Genomic DNA, 24261 nt, shown 5'->3' with positions numbered 1-24261 from the left:
TTGAGATTACTGGACATATTATTGGTAACATTCAAATAACTCTGTCACACTGCTGCTAGTAGAACAGACTCCCCAGGCTAACACTTAGGACTAAGTTGTTGTAAGAGATTTGTTGGATGTTAGGGTAGATTTTATGGTGGAGTTTTAAGAAATAGTACAGGGAAAGAGAAAATGCCCTCTAGAGAACTGGAAAAGAAGCCAGTGATTTCTCAACATAAAACTTTTTGTACTGGTTGACTTTATTTATAAATGAAAACAAATAGAAGATCCTAAACCGGGTTTTCTCAAAAATCCTGTAAAAAAGTGCTCTCTAAAAAATGGGACTATTTGTTGAAAAAAACATGCCATTGTTGAAAATAGCTGTTAAAATGCAGTAATAAACCTGGTTAGTTAAAAGGAACATCCTAAGAATTTCGCTATAATTTAGATGGTGACTATTTAAACTTTATTATCTGTATTTATTTTATTTTTATTCACTGAATAGGGTGGGACAGATAGCTTAGTGGTTTGAGCATTGGCCTGAGTTCAATCCTTAAGGGGGCCACTTAGGGATCTGGGGCAAAAATCAGTACTTGGTCCTGCTAGTGAAGGCAGGGGGCTGGACTCAATGACCTTTCAAGGTCCCTTCCAGTTCTAGGAGATTGGTATCTCCTATTATTATATTATGTATTTTGTGCAATTCAAAAGGCAGTGAGTCTTCCGTTGATCAATCAGTTAAGGTGCAAAGTACACGGCTTTGGTCAGAGTTGATTCCACGACTATTGTCTCTTTCACAGGGCATCCATGGATACTAAAGGTTTCATGCACCAGGTTTTTATTGATCTGAAAAATAAAACCTTAATCAAAAAATAAATAAAAACATAATCCAAACCTTCACTGGTGAATGATGCTACTACACACAGAATCTGTTACAGGGCTGAGGAGGGGTGAGGGAGGAATGTAGGCTGAGCCCTAAGGCAGACCATGCATCTTTGGGTCCTGGAGTATTTGTGTCTTGTCTAAATCTTCATCTACAAGTGAACAAGAAGCAAAAGCGCTACTTGAGGCAAAGCACCTGTTACTGCCGTCCCATCTGGGCGAGGGCGAACTGCATGGAAGGGGCAGCCAATGACAGTGTGGCTCCTTCCGGTCTAACGAGTTGGCAAGATTCAATAACACCATGGAGAGGCCCCTCCGAAGGTTTAATGGTTCCTTTCCCTTTGGATTGGTGATGGGTTAGAAGCTGTTTCCTCTGCCTGAGACTCATCTAATCCCTTCCTCCTTAAGGGAGCATTAAATGGAAACTCTCTGAGGTGAACTCTGCAGTGTTCTAGCTGTAGTTTTTTAACCACAGGAAGGAATGAACTGGCTTCTGCCCACTTGTCACCTAACTGAACACAAGCCTCCACAGTGAAAAGTACTGGGCCCTGACCTAATGTCAACTACTTCTCTAGCGAGTGTGCGTGAAAATCAACTCACCCCAGCCTTTAGCTGGGCATCCCCCACCCCCATGTATTCCACTCCCATCCTGCATCCTATGATTTTAATCAGCTTCTTTTCAGTCATGTACATTATTTTGTTGATTTTTATTTTGCTGACCCTTTTTTAGTACCTTATTGCTAGCCTTGCCAGAATTCAATTTTTATTTTTTTTATCATTTCAATGGCTAATATCAAATGTTTATTTTTTAAAGATTTTATCAATTTAAATGTTCACAGTGGTGTGAAATTATGGGGAGCAATCAGACAATTATTTAACGAAAACAGATGTTGAAATTCAAAAAGTTAAACTTTAACAGTATATAAAAACACAAATTGTCAATATCATATGGTAAATATATTTAGATCGACAAATCAGACCTGTTTTTACTATTCATTCACTAGTCCATTTGTAACAAGCCAAATTCAAAAGTCTAAATCACTGGATTTCTGACTTCTCAAGGAGCATTTTTCTTACTTTGCCTACCTCTAAATTTTGATTATCATCAATGGAAATATTTTTTCACTGGTGTGTGTGTGTACAGTGAAATTGATGTTATTTTTTGTTTGAAAGCCACTTGCGTCAGTTCAGCAATAATATCACATGTGCATGTAGAGTATATGCTCTCTATTAACTTTATTACTTTAAATGTATTTAATGGACCAAATCTTCAGCTCTTGTAAATTGGTGTAGCTCTGAGGATCTGGCCCAACATACACAGTAATTAAGGGTGACCACTAAAGGAAATTTAAAATACTGAGGTTGTTCCATTTTGTTGTTATAGTTGCTTATTTATATAAAGAAAACTCGAACGTGTCTTATTTTTTAACATTTGGGGCTTTTGCCTTGCAAATATCAGGAATGCTAAGTTTAGTCTTCCCTGATTTTGCTGGAGGTATCAGGCACATATTGGGAGCTTTCTCAAACTGTGCAGTTGTGATGACTCTAATCATACCATCCTTTCTTCCAAGTATGTCTAAGGTGTTGATGGTAAATAAGCTGTTACTCAAAGAGTTTTAAAACAATCAGATTAAAAATCCCCTCCCTTCTCCAGCTGCTTGGTTGTCAATTTCTTGTTTCTTGAGATATTACAATTCCACTATTTTACCAGCTGCATATGGGTGAAATTCACCCCTGTGCAGAATGACAGCACAAGGTCTATATATCACTTAAATACCACTGGAGCACTATTTTAAAGATGTGAGTACTGCACAGACCTTATGCTGGTCCTCAGGACAAGAGTGAATTTTGCCCTTCAGTGTAAACAAAATCCAAATTTCTGAAGTGAAAAAGGAGAAAAACTTTAAAACACCCAAAATACCTACCCGATAGCCTATCTTCACACACTGCAAAGAAGCAATAAAGAGCGGACACCCACTTAGTTTTCCTTTGCAAGTCACTTTGAACATACTCTTTATGCAGTTTTGTTGCATACTTACTTTAGTAAACAAATCCCCTATATGCCACTTCATGCCTTGCTCTGAAAAGACCTCATCCATTGCTTCAATCATCCTAGAGCCTTTTTCCGTGTTACGCAAAGAAACATAACCTACAGATGGAAAAAAGCAGGAACAGCTCATCAGTTTAGATTTTTCCTAATAAAAGTTGATTGTCAAAATGCAGCTTATGAACTTTTAAAGACATATTAACACCAGGTGATCATTAGCCCTAACATGGGCACCTAGAGGAAAAGGGAGAAATAATGGTTCTCCTCCTCCTTCCTGTGCAGCCATGTTAGGATCAGCTAGAATTGATTGTGGAGTTTCCTGTGGAGTGCAGTCTCTGCATTGCCACTGCTCATCACCATGAGAAAGTGAGCAGAAAAAGGGCAGGGAGTTGGCAGAACCATGGTGCTACCCAGCCCCCCAATGTGTTGATAAACAAAGCAGAGGTGGGTGGAGGTGAAGGAGGAAGTAGGCTGCACACTCTCGTGGCAAGCCAGACACCACCACCAGTTTAATGGGGCTCTTCTTGACCTAACCTAACAAACTAACACTTACTTTACAAACCACCCAACAACCGAATGCTACTCACAAATAGCAAGGTATTATAGCTCCTAAAGCCAATACCATATCTGCCAACATTTCCAGTAGTTAAAGTGGGACAGGTCCTGCCCTTGGGGATGGGAGACCCAGGAGAGGGCAGCTTGGGGGAGGGAGAAGAAAGTGGAAGAGCTAGCCCACCCCATGCTCACCCCACAGCAGTAGCAGCTCCTGTGCTTCCTGTCCTGCAGGGGCTGGCTGGGCTTGACTCTGCTCCAGGAATTGTGACTTGGCTCCCACTGCACAGGGTCGCAGTGCTTCTCAGGTTTGGCCTGGCCCGCCAACGCAACCAGAATTGCAATGCCACTCAGTCAAATGTGGCCCAGCCACCCCGTCAGGGTGGGCAGGCCAAACCTGTGTGGCACTGCAACCCCTCTTGCCAGAGCCAGGTTGATATGCCCCAAGTGGGGAGACAAGCCCAGCCAGTTGTGCAGGACAGAAGCTGCTTCAGGGACAGGGGATTTTGTGGGTGAAAGCAGGACAGTCCCACAAAACCCAGGACTGTTGGGAGGTCTGCAATACAAATACAAACTAAGAAATTCTCACCCCCAGGAATTCTGTCATGCCACGGGGACAGTGAAAGCTGTCGGGCATCCCTTGATGCAGAGGCCGATTTACCATGAAACAAACAGTGTGGTGGCACGGGGCCCCCAATGACAGGGGCAGCCGCCAAAATGCAGGACAAATCTCATCTGACAACCTGCCCCCGTGTCCCGGCCGGCAGCGCAGCAGGACTGAGGCAGGCAGGCTGCCTGCATTCAGTGGCTCGTGGCCCCATGCCACTCCCAGAAGTGGCCGGCTGCTGGCACGTCTTTGCGTGCCCCTGGTAGGGGGGGAGGCAGCTCTGTGTGCTGGCGGAGGCAGCGCACGGAGACGTGCCTGCAGCAGGGCTAAGGCAGCTCCCTGCCTGCACTGCCTCCCTCCCTCTGCGCCACTCGCAGAAGCAGCCGGAATATCCCTGTGGCCCCTGGGAGGGGCAAGGGGGTTGTCGCCACATGTTGCCCTCGCCCCGACTCCACAGCTCCCATTGGCCGGGAACTGCAGGGGTGCGCAGAGACCCCTGGCTTTCCCACCTAGGAGCCGCTGCCAGAGGGATGTGCCGGTTGCGTTGGGAGCCATGCTGCCCAAGGTAAGCGACACCCCCCCGACCTCTCCTGCACCCAACCGCCTGCCCCAGCCCAGAGCCCACACCCAAACTTCCTCCCAGAGCCCGCACCCCTCCCCCTGCCCCACCCCCCTGCCCCAGCCTGGAGCCTGCACCCAGCACCCAAACTCCATCCCAGAGCCTCACCCCCGCACCTCCTCCCACACCCTACCCCCCTGCCCCAGCCCAGAGCCTGCAGCCAAACTCCGTCCCAGAGCCTACCCCCCATACCCTTCTTGCCCCCCAACCCCCTGCCCCAATCAAGGTACCTCACTTTATTTTAATTTACTTTCTATTACTTATAATATAGGAGGAGGATGAAGAAAAAAAGAATGAAAATGGGGCGAGGGGGATAAGAGAGAATGTTCTTTTTCTTGGGTGGGTCCCGAGGAGGGGATGGGGGGGCGCCAAAAATGAAGCTGTGCACAGGGCCCCACTAACTCTGAATCTGCCCCGCCTTGATGACTGTGGTTGATTTGCTCAGTTGTTAGGGATGATGTATATTTGAAAGTGGATGTAGATGAGTGTGAAGGGATGTATGTAGTTGTGTGGCTTTTTTTCTGAAGCCTTGGTTTTTGTGGTTTCAAAATTGCTAAGGCCAAATAACATCTGAGACTTATATGTAATTTTGACTGCATTAGTGGAAATGCTTCTTTGCGACGTAAGGGACTTTTGTACCTGCAACTACAAGAAATGTTCTCTACTGAACTCCATACATAGGCCACCTCTAACCCTTCCCACAAAAGAAAGCCCTGTTCAAATCTTTATTGTTTTTATACATGTTGAATAATATAGTCTTTCTGGGGGGAAGGGCGGGGAGAGCTAATTTGGAAAAGAAAGGAGAAGGACAAGAAAGGCTCCAGAGAAAGGAAGCCCGAGTTCAAGGCCTGTTTTCCCTCACACACCTCCAGTTCCCACTGTCATATTTCTTTAAAAAAATATGCAATTCATTAAAATTAATGCAATTGTCATTACTGAAATCAGGACAAAGAAATGCAAACACACACTACTGATCTCTTCTCCTCCCGCCCTCCTCCGCCACCTGCTCAGTAGATCAGACTATACTAGTCACAGATGAAACCGAACAATGCTAGCTCAAAATCCAATGAAGAATTTGACACATTGTTTTTCATTCCATCATGATATAGCCTTAGTCCACCCACATGACACCAAATTTTAGTGGATTTTCCCCCCATCTCATTACTAATGTAAAGTAAAATTCTCCAACAGAAGCTGTGTTTGACAATTCTTTTGCCTGGTTTCAGTAAACTGGAGGTGTGATAGGTTTCCGTTTTCTGAGTGGTGAACACTGCTATTAATAGCCTTGTCAGTCTTGACTTCAGCAGCAGCTAATTTCTTTGGAGGATGCAACTGTTCAGCATCTCTGAAAAAATAGCCACTTACTTCGTTTCCTAACTATGGGCCAAATTTTAAAAGATATTTAGATGCCTAAAGAAGCAGATAGGAACCTAGTGGGATTTTTCAAATGCGCCTAAGCACCTAACTCCCAGTATAGCTCTACCAGCACTACATACACACCCTTCCCCCTGTGTGGATACACATATTTTAGTAAAGAAAAGCTTTTTTTGCTTTAGTTTTTCCAAGTGACATAAACTAAACTGAAAAAAGCACTCATAGGAGAATAAGTGTCCACATGGGGTGTTACACCAGCAGTACTAGATTGGTTTAAATTCATGCCTTAGACCTGTATAACTTTCCCATATAGAAGAGCCTTTAAATGTAGAGAAAAGAAAAGAAAATCTTACATCTTTTGAAATCAATGTCCATTTACTGACCCCCTTTCTGTCAGGACAACCTGAGACCACCTCTCCCTACTGTGTCTCAGAGATCTCTCTATTCGTCTAGGGCCTGCTTGTCAGGCTATTGTTCTGGGCCACCTCCCAGCTGTTAGAGTTCATTATCATATCAGGGTGAGGTTACATCAGCATTTCCACTAGGCCCAGTTTCACCATTTGGGGAATTGAAAAGTCTCTGTTCCCCATACGACGACTATTGGCATGAATTCACGTTATCCTTCTGTATCCTGTTTGGATATTGGCCCCAATAGAGAAAAATCGTATTTTCCTCAGTATAAATCTCTTACCCTTTTCCCCTGACTATGAAATAAAAGTTATTGAGAGATCCCAAAGCCTATGTCAGAAATGCTTTTGTATTTAAAGAACAGGGCTTAGAGTTAAGAGATTCTAGCTCTGCCACGGGCTTTCCTGTGTGACCTTGGGCAAGTCATTTAACCTCTCTGTAGAATGGGGATAAAAACTACTGTACTAAATTGGAACTGGGCCAAAAAAAAAATCAGTCAGAAATTGCATTTATAAAGGGCCAAATTCTACTCTCACGGACACCAACCCTCACTGGAATCAGCCACAATTCATGTATGTAACTGGGGCCTAACTTGGCCTCATCTCTCTTACCCTTTTGAGTGGAATACACGACATAGTAATCACTAGCTGTTGGCAGCCTCCTGACAGCTATCAAGTTACAAGTACAATCAGCTTCCTTGAATTCATGCTCTATTTCTTCAACTCCATGGTCTTCTTTTCCTGTTTTTATAACAAGGAAATATGTTTAAACACACTGTAAAATGACTGCCTGTCGCCATACATGACTTGCATGTATGGGCTGCTGTTTATACACTTGTTTCTCTTATACAAAAGCTACAAGTATCACAATATTTTCCCATCCTGGCACTCCCACCTACTGCTATGGAAGGAATGCAGGGACTGAGATATGGTGGTAATGGGGTTAGCTAGCTAGCTGGATTATTAGATAGCAGAGTTGAGGAAACTTTTTGTGTAAAGTACATTTTGTTTAAATATATTGTTTTTATCAAAATCAGAAATTCTTACTTTTTTTTAAAACTCAAAATTAGAAAATGAATTATAGGCTTTTTCTTCCTTTTTTTTTTAAATTCAGTTTTCTGGTTTGTCATTTTTCCTTTTTTTCCCATTCTTTTTTTCCATTGCCCCTCCCTCTATCTACTGCAAACTGGAAAAAAATTGGAAAAGAAGAAGAAAAAGGGGTAAAAGAGAAAAAACAAAAAAATCAAAAATATTGAAAACAAACATTTTGAAATGAAAAACTGATGAAAATTTCATTACAATTTTTGAAAACAAAAATTATGTATCTCAGTAACCTGAAGAATTAAAACAACACTTTAATTTCAAATATTGTAATGATGAATAAATAAAATAATTTTATCAATCAACTCTACTAGATGGTCTCAATGTCTGGGAGGAACGTGCGGCCTAGCTGTGGGGGGAAGTGGCTTATGGGGACATTAATATGTAAAGTTGTGCAAGTAGCAACAGCTCAAGTCTGCAGACAACCATTGATCTCGGTTGATGTTTGACTTGCATTAAAACCGAAAATCTGCTCTGAACTGGGGTGGATTCAGGTTTTGGTTACATCTTTCCCAGAGCCCCACAAAATATCATGAAACAGCCTGTTCTTGGGAGCTTTCTATCTCCATTTTGGAGATCTATGAAGTTCAGATGATTAGAATAAGATTCTTTTAGGTGCCTCTCTGAATCTGTTAGGACCCCATAAGCCTGTCTGCCTGTTGGAACCCTGATTCCTCTTTGGCTCCCAGCTGTTTCTTTTAATAATTAGGAAACACAGTCTCCTGGTAAAAAATGGCAGTGTATTATTTCTGACTCAGTGTATCAATTTTCATAAAACTGTACTTGTGAAATATTGCATCTTATATATAGCAAATCCCCACAAGCATTTCATCAGTGAAATTGGTCTTCTGGGACTATTCAATGGACTGAAAAAAGTCTGTTGCTTGGCAAAGCTGGCCTAAGAAGATGGCTATTTGTACTCCATACCATTGTGGATACTGTGGGGGCAAACTGTTAAGCCAGAAGGTTGCCCAATAAGAGCAGGAACTAGTTGTAGTCAGGCCTTATGTACCTTTTCTTGTGAGGAAGGGGTTTGTCTTCAGTTTCCCAGGGCAGGTCTACACTAAGGGCGGGGGTCGAACTAGGGTACGCAAGTTCAGCTACGTGAATAGCGTAGCTGAACTCGAAGTACCCTAGTTCGAACTACTTACCCGTCCAGATGCCGCGGGATCGAAGTCCGCGGCTCCAAGGTCGACTCTGCCACCGCCTTTTGCAGTGGTGGAGTACCGGAGTCGACCGCTGCGCTTCCGGAGTTCGAACTAGAGCGTCTAGATCAGATGCGATAGTTCGAACTCAGAGAAGTCGAACTCACCGCGTCGACCCGGACGGTAAGTGTAGACTAGCCCCCAGTCAGAGCCCTGAGGACTATCCCATTTACCATTACATAAGTTTTGCTAACTTTGAGGCCCTTGTCACCTCCACCATTCTGCTGGGTTAGGAGGATAGGTTAGATTCATTTTGGCGTTTTGTAATGGGTTGTCCTTAACAGGCCAGGGTGTCACTGTGCAATAACACTAGGCACTGCCGCCCTCTCTGGGTGGAACACATGTTCTCTGTGTTATTTTCAATGCTGGCTGCTCCGAGATTGAGAGACCAGAACTGGGCGGGAATCTAGCTGTCCAACACCAGAGTATAGAGAACTGCTGAGGTCACTGGGCTAGATTTAATAATCCGTACTGTAGGCCCTTTATAGAGACCTGAAATGAAACCTTCATAGAAAGAGTCTGAAATTCAATACTACTCCTGCAAACACTATTTAATGTCCTGCTCACCTCCTCTGCATGCCTGAATGATGAAGATTTTAGGTTTTTCTTGGAGCTTTGGGCATTGTATATTGTTGAATAACGCAAATATATCATCAAGATCAACTGTGTCATGATCTTTCCCCTGAATGAGGCCGTGACTCCTCCCATGACTCATAAGAGTAATGAGGCAGCAACTAATTTCATCCTCAGATTGATTGATTTGATCCCGGAACTCTTCCAATGCTGGCAATATTTCCTGTCACAAACAGCTGTGTTAGATATGCTGATCAAAATAATTAATTATCAAAAGAGATTATTTATTAACAAATGAAATAACAATAAAGCTAAAAGATCAATTTAATTAGCCATAAAAAGTATTTTTAAAGCCACTACTACACCTTGCAGTATCATTAACTGTACATTGTGGGTCCATGACTTGAGCTCCTAAATGCTACTATAATACAAATAAATAATAATAGCTAAAATGTGATTTAGATTTCTTCCCTTCTTGATCTAGAGCCCAAATCAGCAAGGTACTTAAGCATTTGCCTAAAATTAGGCATGTGAAAAAGTCTTCTTTAAATCAATAGTACTAATCACATGCATAAAGTCTGTCACTTTCTTCTTAAACATTGTAACAGTTATTGTTTTGGTGGGTGAGTGGGTGTTTCTGAGCACACCAATAGATAGCTCCTAAGTGAGTGGTTCCTCCCAGCAGGGAAAGGCCCCTGACACAAGAAGTAACTCTGAGAGGTAGTTCAGGGGTGAATGTGCTTTCTGCTGTAGGGAGAAAACAAAACTGTGTTTGGTAAGCAGCATCACTGGTAGGAGGGGAGCTGCCTCTGTGCCCTTGTCCACTAATAAAGAGATGTTCTGTGTGCCTCTGTCATTACTCCAGGGACTCTGCCCGCCTGTGCTAACCTACCAATAAGTAGACAGTGAGGTCCCAGGTAGTACCTTGCTGAACTGGTGCCTTAGAGACTGCTTCAGATACCACTCACATAATTGTAAATGAGGAGTAACCCCACTAAGGTCATTAGAGTTATATTAATATAAAGCTACTGTAAGTTGTAAGAAGCCAGAGGTATCAAACATGCCCTGAAGAACATTGTTCACAGCTACAGTTCTTACTCTGCCCTTCTGTCTGCAGCAACTACACTTTTGTCGGCAAAACTTTTGTCGGCCAGGGATGTGAAAAAAAAACCACCACCCTTGCCCAACAAAAATTTGACTGACAAAATGCGCTGGACAGCACTTTGTCGGCGGGAGACACTCTTCCGTCAACAAAGCTACTGCCCCTCGTTGGGGGTGGTTTTATTTTGTCAGCAGGAAACGTGTAGACATAGCCTAAGACTGCCACCAATTGCCCTTATACATATTCCAAACCTTTAGCTTCCTCTTGGAGCTAAAGATAATGAGAATCAATATATGCCCATCATCAGAGGCTGCACTAGCTACAGGGAAACTAGGCAGCTGACTAGGGTGGCAGATTTCTGGGCAGCAGCCTGGGATGGCAGATTTGGTCTGGCCACCCTTCCATCATGACAGACAGGGGACGAGCCAAATTTGAGTGGTGATGTGACCCTATGCACCAAGTCAAAATGCTACTCACTCAAATTTTGTCCGGCCACCCCTCTGTCATGAAACCAGTGGCTCTGCCAAACCTGAGTAGCACTGTGACCCCATGCTTCAGGGCAAACAGGCTAGTCTGTAGAGCAGTGGTCCCCAACCTTTTTGTGACCAGTAGCACATTCATGTTTTCAGACGAGTGTGGCGGGCACCAACAATTTTTCAAGGCTTATTTTGTATTTGTACATTAAATAATACAAAAACCCATCATATTTAATATTACATAATATAGGAATCTAGAGAGAAGAGAGAAGCTGGAGAGAAGCTGCGAGGACAGAGAACACCGGTGCCCGCAGTCCCGGAGTATTCTGTCCCCAGCAGGCGCGGGGGCCCGGATTCTCTCCCCTGCTGGGCACTAGATGGGTCCCGCGCCTGCCGGGGACCGAGAACACCGGCGCCCGCAGCTTGCAGCCCCGGAGTTCTCTGTCCCTGGCAGACATGGGGCCGCCATGTCTCGGGGCAGCTTCTCTCCCATGTGGGGCATTAGGCAGGCCCCGCACCTGCCGGGAACAGGGAACACTGCGCCCGCAGCCTGAGTTCTCTGTCCCTGACAGGCGCAGGGCCGCGGCTTCTCTCCCCTGCTGGCGGGCACACATAAATGCCTCAGCGTGGGCACCACATTGGGGACCACTGCTGTAGAAGATTGAAATAAAAATCATTGAAATTAATCCAACATAAAAATTTTCCGATAAGAAAAGGATTAAAGAAATTTGTTGTATGCTTATGCCATCTACTGGATACCAATGGAAACAAAAGAGAAATAGCTGAAATCTGAGCCCTCAGCTGGACGTCATCAGATAGAAAATCAGAGGATCGCCCTTCTCCAACAGACCCTGAAACAGGATACGTAAACTGGGTCACCTTATGGGACTGCAGAGTTTTGCTTATCCCCTTCAAACAGCCTCTCCCTTCATCCAGGGTTACAGGAAGAAGAGCTTACTGACTAGCTGCAGAACCCAGATATACTATTGGACACTGACCAGCCTGGTGAACAGCTCTCACTTCCTCTTGGGTTACAAGACAAAGAAATGGTGAGATTTCACCTCAGCTTGTATTTCTCTTTCTGATCTTGAATATAAATAACTAAAAGTTATCTTGAGCCTACACTCTTTAGTGAGACCTCAAGTAACTATATGTTGCCTATTAACTAACTATTGCTATAAGCATGCTCATCTTTGTAAGCCCATGCAGACTGGCCTAAGAGATTTAAAACCATAATGTACAATTGTACATCATGAACAATTGTTCTTAAAATTGTTTTCTCCATGCCACCCCATTCAAACAGGGATTCTTAAAAGTATCTTTAAGACAAGTGCATCCTTACTACTTGGAGAAATATGGGAAGAGCGGTAAATGTGTTGGAGGAATTGAAGAATTGATGACAGATGATCATAAGTAAGTGTAATTAGGAATGCTGATGATTTGTACTGGTATATGAGATAACTGCAGAATCTCAACCTTAGTCTATGACAGTTGCTTGCAAGACTTTATTTTTGTGTTCAGTACATGCCTAGAACACTGGCTATGTCTACACTTGATTGATGAACTGTTGATTGTACATATGTGGTTCTGGGTGAATTATCAAAATCTTGATTGGTTAAGAGCATCACATGTCTTGATTTGAGAAATACTGTCCAAAGTAAAAGCTGGCGTGAATAGAACCTTGCATTAAAATTAGTAAGTTACGCTCCCTGGACTCAATAAAAAGGAGTTATCCTAACTAAAGTCCATTCCTATATTAGCTATAAAACTTATCAAATTGACAAATTTAGTTTGTTAGATTTCATCTTTAAAATCTAATTGGCACCTCAGCAAATTCATAAAAATTGATCCCCATTTACACTTGCAAAGTGAAATCATAATCAGATCTGTAAGGACTTGTGACTTAAATTGCGGTAGTTGAGCAATACACTTGAAATTATTCATCTAAAATTGTAGTGGGGTGGTCACCCCACTCCGGTTAAGAAGGGATTAAAAGCAGCCAAGGGAGGCTGGCTGGGTAAACAGCCACAGGTGTGGCCACACCCAATTAGGGTCCAGGTGACCCTGATAAATGGGCAGGCTGAGGAATTAGAGAAGACTCTTGCTGAGAACCAGAGAGGACTAGGCTGCTGAGGATAGCAAGCAGGGTACCTGAGACAGAGCAGAGCTGGGGAAAGGCAGGCAGAGCTGAGGAGCTCTGGCTTGATAAGTCCCCAGACTGAGGCCTTTCTAAAGGCCAGGGGAGGTACTAGGGCTGCAGGGAGGCAGCTGGGGTTTGAAAGGCAACAGGTTCAAACCCCCTGCCCAATGATGAGTGGTCACTTCAAACTTCAGTTTGCTCCTGAGGGAAGGGACTAAATGAGGACTAGCAGAGGGTCACAGAGGCAAGTTGGGCTTAGGGGGTTAGGGTTCCCTGGGGAGGGAAGACCCAGAGTGTAGGGGCACTGCTGTGGGGCAGCACCCCAAGGTAAGGGACACTGGGGTCCAGGAGGGATGCGGTGCCTGAAGTGCTATAAGTGATGCAGATCAGGAGGAAGCAGGTACCAGTAGGAAGACACCAGCCAGCAGGAGGTGCTCTGGGGCTGGAACTGAACTAATTCCCGGACAACCAGCAGGAGGTGTCACGGTGGTGAGTGCCCGCTGTGCTACAAAAATATATCCAGGAATTACAGGTTTTGATACAAGGCAGACAAAGATCTTGGCATGTGTATTCTTTTTCCTGGTAAATACTCTCAAGTCCCAGTTAATTTATCTCAAATGAAGAAATGATGGGAGCAATGGCTAAGGAAGAGTTTTGAAGGGTAATTGATTCCTAAAAAACATGTACTTTGTTTAATTTAAAAATGCTGCAGAATGAGGATGTGGTGATAGAAAGTCCATGAGCTCTTTTGCCCCAAAATAAAGAGGTTCTGAAAAGTTTGCTTTATAATTATAAGTTTAGAGAACTTCATAACCATTTGCCTGCCACTAATCTAACTTTACTCAACTCCTTAAAAGAAGAGTCATGACAATATTTAGAAGTCAGTTCTCTGCAGCAGCCCCCCCCCCAAATTCCCACTGAAAAGGTCTTATTTATCCCTCCCTCTGAAATGAAAAATGAAAAAATTCATTGAGGGTGGGTTTTTTAAAATAGGGGTTACAGATTAGCTTTTTTTGCATTTTGCATTTTAATGAATGAGAATTGAATTCTAAATGCAAGCATTTTTCATTTATTTGTTTATACAGATTTTGTATCTGTGTATCACTGGAAGGATCATATTTTTATTTATATTTATATGCTAAAGTTAGTTGTCTTTACTTTATATACTACATTTTGAGTGTTCAATGCAGTCTATACTGGCATCTTTAAAAATAAATTTAAATTTTTTTTTTTTTTTTTTTTTTTTTTTTTTTTTTTTTTTTGTAAAAAAAAAACAAAAGTTGTGTAACATAACAGTATTATAGCAATTATTCAATTATTCATACTGAGTGTCCCAAGCATTTGGATTTGTAACAAATGTAGAGAGAGCTCATTTTTTGCAGTTCTTCTATTGCCACCCAGGAGCTGAAGTTTTACATTTCTGGCATGGGCTGTCTCTTCCTAGAAGAGAAGCAATCCATCAATCCACATCCATAGCTTCAGGTACTTCAGTTAACCCAAGCCCTGTCATCAAAAAAGATCACAACTCTGGGTCTCTGGTCTGGTATTTCTAATTTTTTTACACACACTACAGTAGTCTCAAGTTTTTCAGTTCATTTTGTTTGTTTTTTGTTTGTTTGTTGTACAAAAATGCTCATTTGCTGCCTTGGTCTGCAAGTCTTCATACTGTTATTGTGCCTGCCTTCTCCTTCCACTCCAGCCTCCTGCACCTCCTGGCCCCCTGGCCTCCTCCCCTGAGTCCTCAAGTGTTTCTCTCAGGGGTCTCTACTGAAGGAAGGATCAAGCTGGCCGTGGGTGTTTGGGGGGGGGAGAGGCGGGACTCAGCAAGACAGGCTCCCCTGCCTCCCCCACACCTCCCTTAGCTGGATTTGCCCGGCCCAGGGTGGGAGGGGGACAGGAGAGGGGAGCCTGAGAGAGCTCCCTTCCTTCCCCCCTCCCACAGGAGGTGAGCAGCCTGGGAGGGGAGGCAGGAGGGGGGGGGAGGGGAGAGGGAGGAGGAGAGGGGGGAGGGGGAGGGAGGGGAGGGGAGGGGGAGGAGGGGCAGGGGGGAGGGGGAGGGGGGGGGGGGGGGTGGGGCCTGGCCCTCCCAGCTCCTTGCTGCCCCTGGAAAGCTAGCTCTGCTGTGTAATGCTTCTCTCTGTGCTTTTTTTCTTCTAGTAGCTGCTGCCTTCTCATCTGCAGTGTCAGTGAGCTGTGCCCCCAGTGTTGTATTAAATTGCTTGTTTAAAATGTATATAATGCCTTTTGTCTGGCAAAAAAAATTTCCCTCGAACCTAACCCTCCGCCCCCCATTTACATTAATTCTTATAGGGAAATTGGATTTGCTTAACATTGTTTCACTTAAAGTCGCATTTTTCAGGAACATATCTACAATGTTAAGTGAGGAGTTACTGTACTGATTTCTGCTTCAGTACAACTTCAGATAGCACCAAGTGAGCCCTTACTTGGGGTGTGGAAGGCATTCCCTTTGAAGCTGTCTGCTTGGTATGGTATAATTTTTAAGACTTACCGTCCCCTTAGGATCTATGCACTGTCCAGAAGGTGTTTCAAACCGGTACTTGTCAAACCACTTATTCATTACTTCAATATCCTTTTCTGCACCGCGCCTGCCTGTTGTCACACACATCAGAAACGCCACACGGGTTTTGCTCATGTCATACGTATCCTGTTAATTCAAAATGTTTGATGAATGGTCTGTAGCTTTACTGAACAACAGCATTCTAACACTGTATGGCTTTTCTACACGAAACACACGATTGAGGGCCCAATCCTGCAACTACTCTGCTAAGAGAAATCCCACTGAGTGTGAGAGCATCTGTAGGATTGGGCTTCTATAGCCTTGTCTACAACCTAAAACTGATGTGTTGCTAATAGGGCTGTCAAGCGATTAAAAAAAATTAATCACAATTAATTACACTGTTAATAATAGAATACCATTTATTTAAATATTTGTTGATGTTTTATACATTTTCAAATATACTGATTTCAATTACAACACAGAATTCAAAGTGTACAGTGCTCACTTAATATTTTTGATTACAAGTATTTGCACTGTAAAAAAAACAAACCAGAAATACTATTTTTCAATTCATCTCATACAAGTACTCTAGTGCAATCTCTTTATCATGAAAGTTGAACTTACAAGTGTAGAATTATGTACAAAAAACTATTATTTTTTAATTCAAATCTAAAATTTTAGAGACCGTGAGTCCACTCAGTTCTACTTCTTGTTCAGCCAAATTGCTCAGACAAACAAGTTTCTTTTCACTTGCAGGAGATAATGCTGCCCTCTTCTTGTTTAAATGTCACCTGAAACTGAGAAGAACTTTCTCATGGCACTGTTGTAGCCGGTGTTGCAAGATATTTACATGCCAGATGCGCTAAAGATTCACATGTCCCTTCATGTTTCAACCATCATTCCAGGGGACATGCGTCCATGCTGATGACTGGTTCTGCTCGATAACAATCCAAAGCAGTGTGGACTGATGCATGTTCACTTTCATTATCTGACTCAGACACCAACAGCAGAAGGTTGACTTTCTTTTTTGTTGGTTTGGGTTCTGTAGTTTCCACATCAGAGTGTTGCTCTTTTAAGACTTCTGAAAGCATGCTCCATACCTCATGTCCCTCAGATTTTTGGAAGGCACTTCAGATTCTTAAACCTTGGGTCGAGTGCTGTAGCTATCTTTAGAAATCTCACACCAGTACCTTCTTTGTGTTTTGTACATCTGCAGTGAAAGTGTTCTTAAAATGAACATGCATGCTGGGCCAACATCCAAGACTGCAATAACAGGAAATATAGGGCAGAATGAGGGTAAAACTGAGCAGCAGACGTACAATTCTCCCCCAAGGTGTTCAGTCAGAAATTTAATTAATGCTTATTTTTTTTAATGAGAGTCTTCAGCATGGAAGCATATACTCTGGAATGGTGGCCAAAGCATGAAGGGGCATACAAATGTTTAGCATATCTGGCACGTAAATACCTTGCAATGCCGGCTACAAAAGTGCCATGCAAATGCCTGTTCTCACTTTCTGGTGACATTGTAAATAAGAAGAGGGCAGCATTATCTCCTGTAAATGTAAACAAACTTGTTTGTCTTAGCGATTGGCTGAACAAGAAGTAGGACTGAGTGGACTTGTAGGCTCTGAAGTTTTACATTTTATTTTTTAATGCAAGTTTATTGTACATAATTCTACACTTGTAAGCTCAACTTTCATGATAATGAGATTGCACTACAGTACTTGTATGAGGTGAATTGAAAAATTTATCATTTTTACAGTGCAAATATTTTAAACTAAAATATCATTTGATTCAATTACAATACAATTCACTGTATATGAAAATGTAGAAAAAAATCCAAAATATTTAATAAACTTCAATTGGTATTCTATTTAACAGTGCCATTAAAACTTTAATAGCAATTTTTTTGAGTGAACTGTGATTGACAGCCCTAGTTGCTAATAGCAGGCATCTGCAAGTGCTGCAGATGAACCAGGGCTGAAAATGGTTTAATCATAATTGCAGGTGGGACCAAACTATCTTCAACACTATTTCAGAGTATGGTCTAGACCAGGGGTCGGCAACCTTTCAGAAGTGGTGTGTCGAGTCTTCATTTATTCACTCTGATTTAAGGTTTCGAGTGCCAGTAATACATTTTTAGAAGGTCTCTTTCCATAAGTCTATAATATATAACTAAACTATTGTTGTATGTAAAGTAGATAAGGTTTTTAAAATGTTTAAGAAGCTTCATTTAAAATTAAATTAAAATACAGAGCCCCCTGACCAGTGGCCAGGACCCAGGCAGCGTGAGTGCCACTGAAAATCAGCTCGTGTTCTGCTTTTGGCACCCATGCCATAGTTGCTACCTCTGGTCTAGACACTCCCCTAGCAGATTCTGCTCCTTCTTACATGAGCATAAATCAGGATTAACTTTAAGTTAATGGAGTTATAAAATGTAAAACTCACAAGTGAGGAGAATTTGGCCCAAATTTTTCAGTTAGAAAAAGATCTAAAATGATCAATAGCAGGTTAAATAAATTTGTTTAAGGATTTGGGTTCAAATTATTTCTGTATTTCAAGTAATAAACAAAATAAGATAGTTAACATTATCCTTAACATTAAACTCTTCAGGGATAGCTGCAATATAAAAATTGGTCACAGGAGAACACAGATATTACAGGCCTGATTCATAAAAGGAAGAAAAGATGGATGTTTTTCATTCCTCAAGTTTTTAACAAATAATTCTTAGACTTTTGGTTGATACATGAAAAGGAGATAAATGGCAGATGGTTCTATTCATGGAAAAATTCTGTTCTCAGCTACACCTGTGCAACCCCATTGAAGTCAGGCACAATCTGACACAATTTGACATAATGGCTCTAGTGAGGTGGAGTGAAATCCATACCCCCACCTCAGCAGGGCCAGGGTTTCAACCCAACTGCATATATTATAGAATAATTCCATATCTACAAGTGCTAGTTTTCTATAATGACACCTCTACCTCAATATAACACGACCCGATAAAACACGAATTCGGATATAACGCGGTAAAGCAGCGCTCACGGGGGGGCGGGCTGTACACTCTGGTGGATCAAAGCAAGTTCGATATAACACGGTTTTACCTATAACACGGTAAGATTTTTTTTTTGGCTCCCGAGGACAGCGTTCTATTGGGGTAGAGGTGTGTATAGAAATTTGATGATCAGTGAAACTACTAGTAATTTCCTGAAGTTACTTTGTGCTATTGCTCTACCTATGAAAGTGGTGGTTGCGTGGGAGGGCGGGGGTAGGGGTAGGTAATAGGCACCTATATAAGAAAAATCCCCAAATATCAGGAGGGTCCCTATAAAATTGGGAGATCTGGTCACCCTAGCTATACCTGAGCTCTAAGGCCCAGTTCCACAAAGATATCTAGGCTTCTAACCTCCATTGAAGTCAATGGAGGTTAGAAGCCTAAATACCTTTTATGGATCAGAGCCTGTGAGGTCCAGGATTGTATCATCTCTCATTATTTTTATTTTGGAATTTATTAAAGTTGACAGGCATATTAAAAGCATTCATATCTTAGGTGTAAGTACAGCTTCCTTTAATTTTGCATGTGATGGTGGTTTGCTTTCAAGCTTTTCCTGTTTTTCAAAATCCTCTCAGGATATTATCCTGCTCCAGGAGCAATGCTCCATGCCAACTCTCCATGACAATGCGTGATCCTGGGTTGAGGGAGAGGAGAGTGGCCAATTGATCCATAATTATGCAGAGTCACTAGCCATAATCCCTCTTGTAGACAGAGTATAGGGGAAGCAATTACTACTATCATCCAGGGGCTATAGTTACAACCATGAAACAGCTAATGGCCTAATTCTGCACATATCTCTTCACATATGGATTTCTGCCATGAATAATCCCATTAATTTTGATGTAGGGCTTACTACCATGTAACCCCTACAACTGGCTGTGTATAGGATGGGCCATGACCTGCATACCCAGGGGGGCATTCCATCCCCCAATCCCAAGGGAGATCCCCTTTTGGAAATTCCACTTAACCTGGCTATACTCAGGCTCCAGCCCACAGTATAGCAGGGTTAAGCAAACTATTCAATGTCATCTTTATTAACCTGAGAGAACTGCATAATTTAGCAAAATTCAATTATTTACAAATATCAGGCTGATTCTGCTCTCTGGCACACAAGGGCAGCTCCCACTGAAGTCCAGGGAAGCTGCACCCATAAAACTGGGAGGAGAACTTGGCCAGGGGCTTCATGGGTATTGAACTGTTCTGAGAAAACTGAAAAATAAGTACAATTACCAATTCATCATAGTCACTTTGCTCAGTTCTTCCTTTAAAACTTGTATCACTTGTCTGATTCCTGGTTTGTTCGCCAGTTCTCAATACAGCAGCTGTGTGGATATTTAAAAACAAGTAATTTATAAGTGCAGCTCAAATGACAGATGAAGCTGTTTTTGTATGACTTTTTAATATCTTCCTTTCCTAATTTTTTGTAAGTCACAGTTGACACATTGGACAATGCAAACTGCTATAGGGACAACCCCCCGCTCCTCGATGCTAAACGCACACATCACTGCAGGCCTAGGAATATGCTTCCTCTGCTCTGTAGTTTGACCAGGTTTTTGTTTGTTTGTTTTGTTTGTTTTTTGGGTCAAGTTTCTCACTGTTGCTCCAACTCCACCACTTGTGGCAACAGTGACTAGGACTTAAGGCAGCTATCAGTATATTAAGCACAGTGTTATCTGAGTAGGCTTAGATAAAATTTACTTGACACCATGGTTAAAATACTGCCAGTGCCTTATCTACACTAGTTCTCCTACTGTTGCTACTACCATTTAAACTGAAACAGTGGCAGCACCAATACAAAATCTCTGGCCAAAAAGGCCTAGAAGAGAGAAGCCCAAAATAGAGCCTCAGCCTGGCCCATACACTGAACTTGCTGTGCTGAACTTTACCGCAACTGGAAATGAACTTCTAAATCTTTATCTGGTGGTTTATTATTCTGCATTTAAGTTAATTATGTTCAGGGACTGATTTGGAAAGGAAGACTGTTTCCTTCCCTTAAAATAAGTTAATAAAAAAAAGGAAGAGGACTGCAGAGGAGTGTTCCTCTTTTTAAATGTTTAACATTCAAACCCTGTCTGTATTTTACTGCACTGTCTGTAAATTGAGATTCAATCATCTTTTAATTCCATTTCACCTTTTTTAGCATCACCTACATTCTATTTTATACAATAACTACAGGAGTGAGCTGTCATATCAAAACTTGGAAAAACTCATTTTAAACAAAATAGGAGTAGTAAATTGGTATCAAACTGTTGTTTTGACCACAATCTCTTCAAAACCCCTAATATATTAACAGACTTATTGTTCTGCATGTAAAACTTTGTCTGCATGGATTATGAGCTTTACTTACGTAAAATTCTCATTGAAGGAAATAGTGATTTTGTTTAGGTCAGACCTATATTAAAAATTGAGGATAGCAGGTTTATGTCCTGTTTACATTATTTTTTATTGGCTATCAGCTCTCAACCTGCCAAGTTATAGGATATTAACTTTGATTATATAAACAAAACTGGAAAAACATTTTGATTCCAGCTCCTGGGTTGGTGTCTATTTTCTGTCGTTGTTGTATGCAGTGGTGTTGTAGCTGTGTTGGTCCAGGATATTAGAGAGACAAGGTAGGTGATGTAATATCCTGAAGAAGAGTTCTGTGTAAGCTTGACTCTCTTACCAGCAGAAATTGGTCCAATAAGAAATATTACCTCACCCATCCGGTCTCTCTAAATTACTGTCTTAGACTGTAAAGATGTACTTCATGTCACTATTTCTGAGACCCTCTTTTAAGTTTTCAGTTTAGTTTCTCAAACACAAAAGGAAAGCTATAATACTGGGATTGGCAATTTAAATCTCCAGCCTAGGCACAGTCTTATTTATCAACAAATGTCTGTTCATGAGCCTTGCTTAGTTTTGCAGGTGTGATAGGAAATCCTGCTCCCATTGAAGTCAGTGAGTTTTGCCATCATTTTCACTAGCAACCAATTCCATCTGTGGATTACATAATTCACTTGGTTAGATGTCCTAGTTTTCAGTGTGAATGGCTGATAGTGCCTGCGGGTATAAGACGGGCTTTGAAACTGTGATTCAGAGATTTAAATTTTTTATTAAAGTGAATGTTTGAAATGAAATAAACACAAGTTGAGAGGGATGGTACTGTACATCTCGGGTCAGGGTTCGGTTATGGGGGGGTTACAGATATTGTTTGTAAGGATGAAAAGATACATACATATCGCATAACCGGCATAGACCCAGATTGGGGTGCAAGGGTGTTTAAAGTGTCAGTGGAGAAGTGGGCTCAGCTACGCCATCCATGGAATGAATAAGGAGTCCAAGTCAGTATCGGTGTAGTGGATAAGTAGATGGGTGGGGTTCGTCCCTTGGTCAGTCAGGGAAGGAAGTAGGTTATTTCCCTGGTCAGCTGTCTCGGTTACTCAGTGTGGTATTGGCAGTATCCGGTGATGTGTTCCTAATGCACCGGGGCTGTGCCTACAGGAAATAGAGTCCAGGAGGGCTAGCTTAGCAGAACAATATAATTCTGCAGTGGCTGTGAGAATGGGACTATGTACTCTTGGAGCTTTATCTCCAGCACTGTCAGTACCTACTCCCATACCCCTGGATTTCCTATTTTAACAAATCTCGAAGGTTTTCACTCCCTTCTCTCATGCTTTGAAACACAGGGCCCTGCTTTCCTCTGCCTAGTCTAGTTCTCCAGCAAAACCAGAGAGCTGCCAACTCCAACCGACAGGGCGGGGGTAGCGGGATGGCTCCCCTGGCTGTTTAAACACAGACCCGTTTTGGGGCTGCGGGGGTGAAAGCTGTTCGGTATTTAATAACACCCTCCCTCCCCCACGCACGTGGGCGGAAAGGGGAGGGGGGAGAAGGGTGCTCACTGAGCTGACAGACAATGGGCTGCAATCCTGCAGCCCCCCGCACTGGCCCGGGGATGGGGCTGCCTGTCCGGGTGGTGGATCGGATTCCCGGCTCCGCTCTAGCTACGCGAGGCCCTTCGCCGCGGCGTGGATCGGGGCTTGCGGCAGGTGAGCCGGGGCGGGGGCTCTAGCGGCTGCCAGCCCGGCTCAGCGCCCCGCAGCCGGTGGCGCTGCTCAGGTTACAGCCCGACCCCCCCTTCGCACTCCGCCCTCGCCAGCTGCCTTTACCTGGCGCTGCCGCTGCTCCCGCCTTTTCCTGCCCGGCCAGCGCCTCGCGCACGTCGCGGCGGCCCATGTCCTCGAGCGCCTCTCTCAGCACCTCGGCGGCCCGGCCCGCGTAGCGCTGCGCCAGCTGCGCCGGGCTCCCGTCGGCGCCCCGGAGCTCGGCCCGGGCGCCGCGCGCCGGCTGCGGGCCCCGCAGGTAGAACGCGCAGCGCGCCCGCTCCTCCTCGCTCAGCCGCGCCAAGGCGGCCTGGAGGAGCCGCTCCATCCCTGGCTCGGTCCGGGATCCGCCCGCGCGCTCTGCCGCGCCTCTCTGGCAAGCCGCGTCCGCACGGCGGAGCCTGACAAGCCGGGGTGCCGAAGCAGGTATTTGTGGGCGCGAGAGCCGCGCCCCAACCGCGCCCCACCCACCCCAGCGAAACCCTGACTCCAGCTCTCCCCCGGCGCGCCAAGCACGCGTCTCCCTCCCGGCCTGGCGGCTTCCTCGCTGCTTTCCAACTTGCCCTGTTCAGTGCGAGTCGGTCCTGCCTTCTCTGGGTGCTTAGAAGTCCCGTCGAAATCAGTGGGCGCTGTGGGTACCGCGTGAGATGCTCATGCAGCCAAGCCTTCGGTGTAAGTTTTGTGAAGGCCAAAAGCATAACTAGGCTAAAAAAAGAATGAGAGATGGGCCTGGAGGAGAGGTCCCTCCGTGGCTACTAGCCAAGATGGGCAGGGATGCAACTACATACCCTGAGTGTCCTTAAATCTCTGACCAGGGGCCACCGATTCTTCCTAAAAGTGAGGGGGGTCTGAGGGCCCCCCTGGCCCTTCGCTTCCCTCGAGGCTCTACCCCCAGCAGAGCTGGACTGGGGAGACTGGGCCCTTCCACCCCCCCAGGGTGGGGGTGGCCTGAGAGCAGCCCCTGGTTTGTGTCCATGGGTCCAACGCCCAGGGCAGATGGAGGGTCTGTGGCTTCCCCACACAGCTCTTACGCCAATCAGACTTCAGCTTTTGGCTGAAGATGGGGCCTTGGGGACCAAAGAGCCACAGCGGGGCCATGGAAAGCTGCACAGGCAGGTGTGGGGACCCAGGGATCCTCCATCTGCCCTGGGCAGGGGGTTGGGAACACAGGTCGGGGGCTGCTCTCAGGCCCCCCACTCACCCTAGGCGGACAGAGGGTCCATGGCTCCCCATAGCTCTCGGGGCCACTCTTATCCAGGCTGGGCTCCAGCTTCTGGCCTGGCCGGGGTATAGGACCTCATGGGTGAAGAGGAGGGCCCTGGCCAAAAAGGGACAGGACAGGCCCATCTCCTTTCAAAAATGGGAGGGCCAAGTTTCAGCGTCCCTGCTTGTGACTGCCAGAACCTGGGATTGGATGACAATGGATGGGTCTCTGGATAACTGCCCTGTTCTGGTCATTCCCTCAGACACATCTGGCACAAGACAGGGTACTGAGCTAGATAGACTATTGGTTTGACTTCTTATGGCCATTTTTATGTTTTTAGG

General features: G+C 44.0%; 1 protein-coding gene across 1 annotated transcript; it reads right to left on the bottom strand.

Annotated features, from left to right (window-relative positions):
• Positions 1-568: 568 nt before the first annotated feature.
• CASP14 (caspase 14) lies at positions 569-23044 on the bottom strand. The gene is made up of 7 exons (XM_039527165.1): positions 22783-23044; positions 19865-19956; positions 15571-15726; positions 9338-9566; positions 7077-7205; positions 2898-3007; positions 569-822 (listed from the first exon to the last, which is right to left on the bottom strand). Exons 1-7 carry the CDS (start codon positions 23042-23044, stop codon positions 715-717), a joined length of 1086 nt encoding a protein of 361 aa, XP_039383099.1. The 3' UTR covers positions 569-714.
• Between the last annotated feature and the right edge of the window lie 1217 nt (positions 23045-24261).

Source organism: Mauremys reevesii, linkage group 2 (assembly GCF_016161935.1).
Source record: "Mauremys reevesii isolate NIE-2019 linkage group 2, ASM1616193v1, whole genome shotgun sequence".
Taxonomy (NCBI): Eukaryota; Metazoa; Chordata; order Testudines; family Geoemydidae; genus Mauremys; species Mauremys reevesii.
The sequence above is the reverse complement of the archived record's forward strand: the minus strand, read 5'-3'. Positions and strand labels throughout refer to the sequence as shown.

Excerpts from the sequence above, each read along its gene's own strand:
- CASP14 (XM_039527165.1), bottom strand. The coding sequence starts at position 23,044 with ATGGAGCGGCTCCTCCAGGCCGCCTTGGCGCGGCTGAGCGAGGAGGAG. Across the intron at positions 15,727-19,864 it reads AAAGTGACTATGATGAATTG|GATACGTATGACATGAGCAA; the intron begins GTAATTGTACTT and ends TTGAATTAACAG. Across the intron at positions 823-2,897 it reads TAGGGGATTTGTTTACTAAA|ATCAATAAAAACCTGGTGCA; the intron begins GTAAGTATGCAA and ends TTTATTTTTCAG.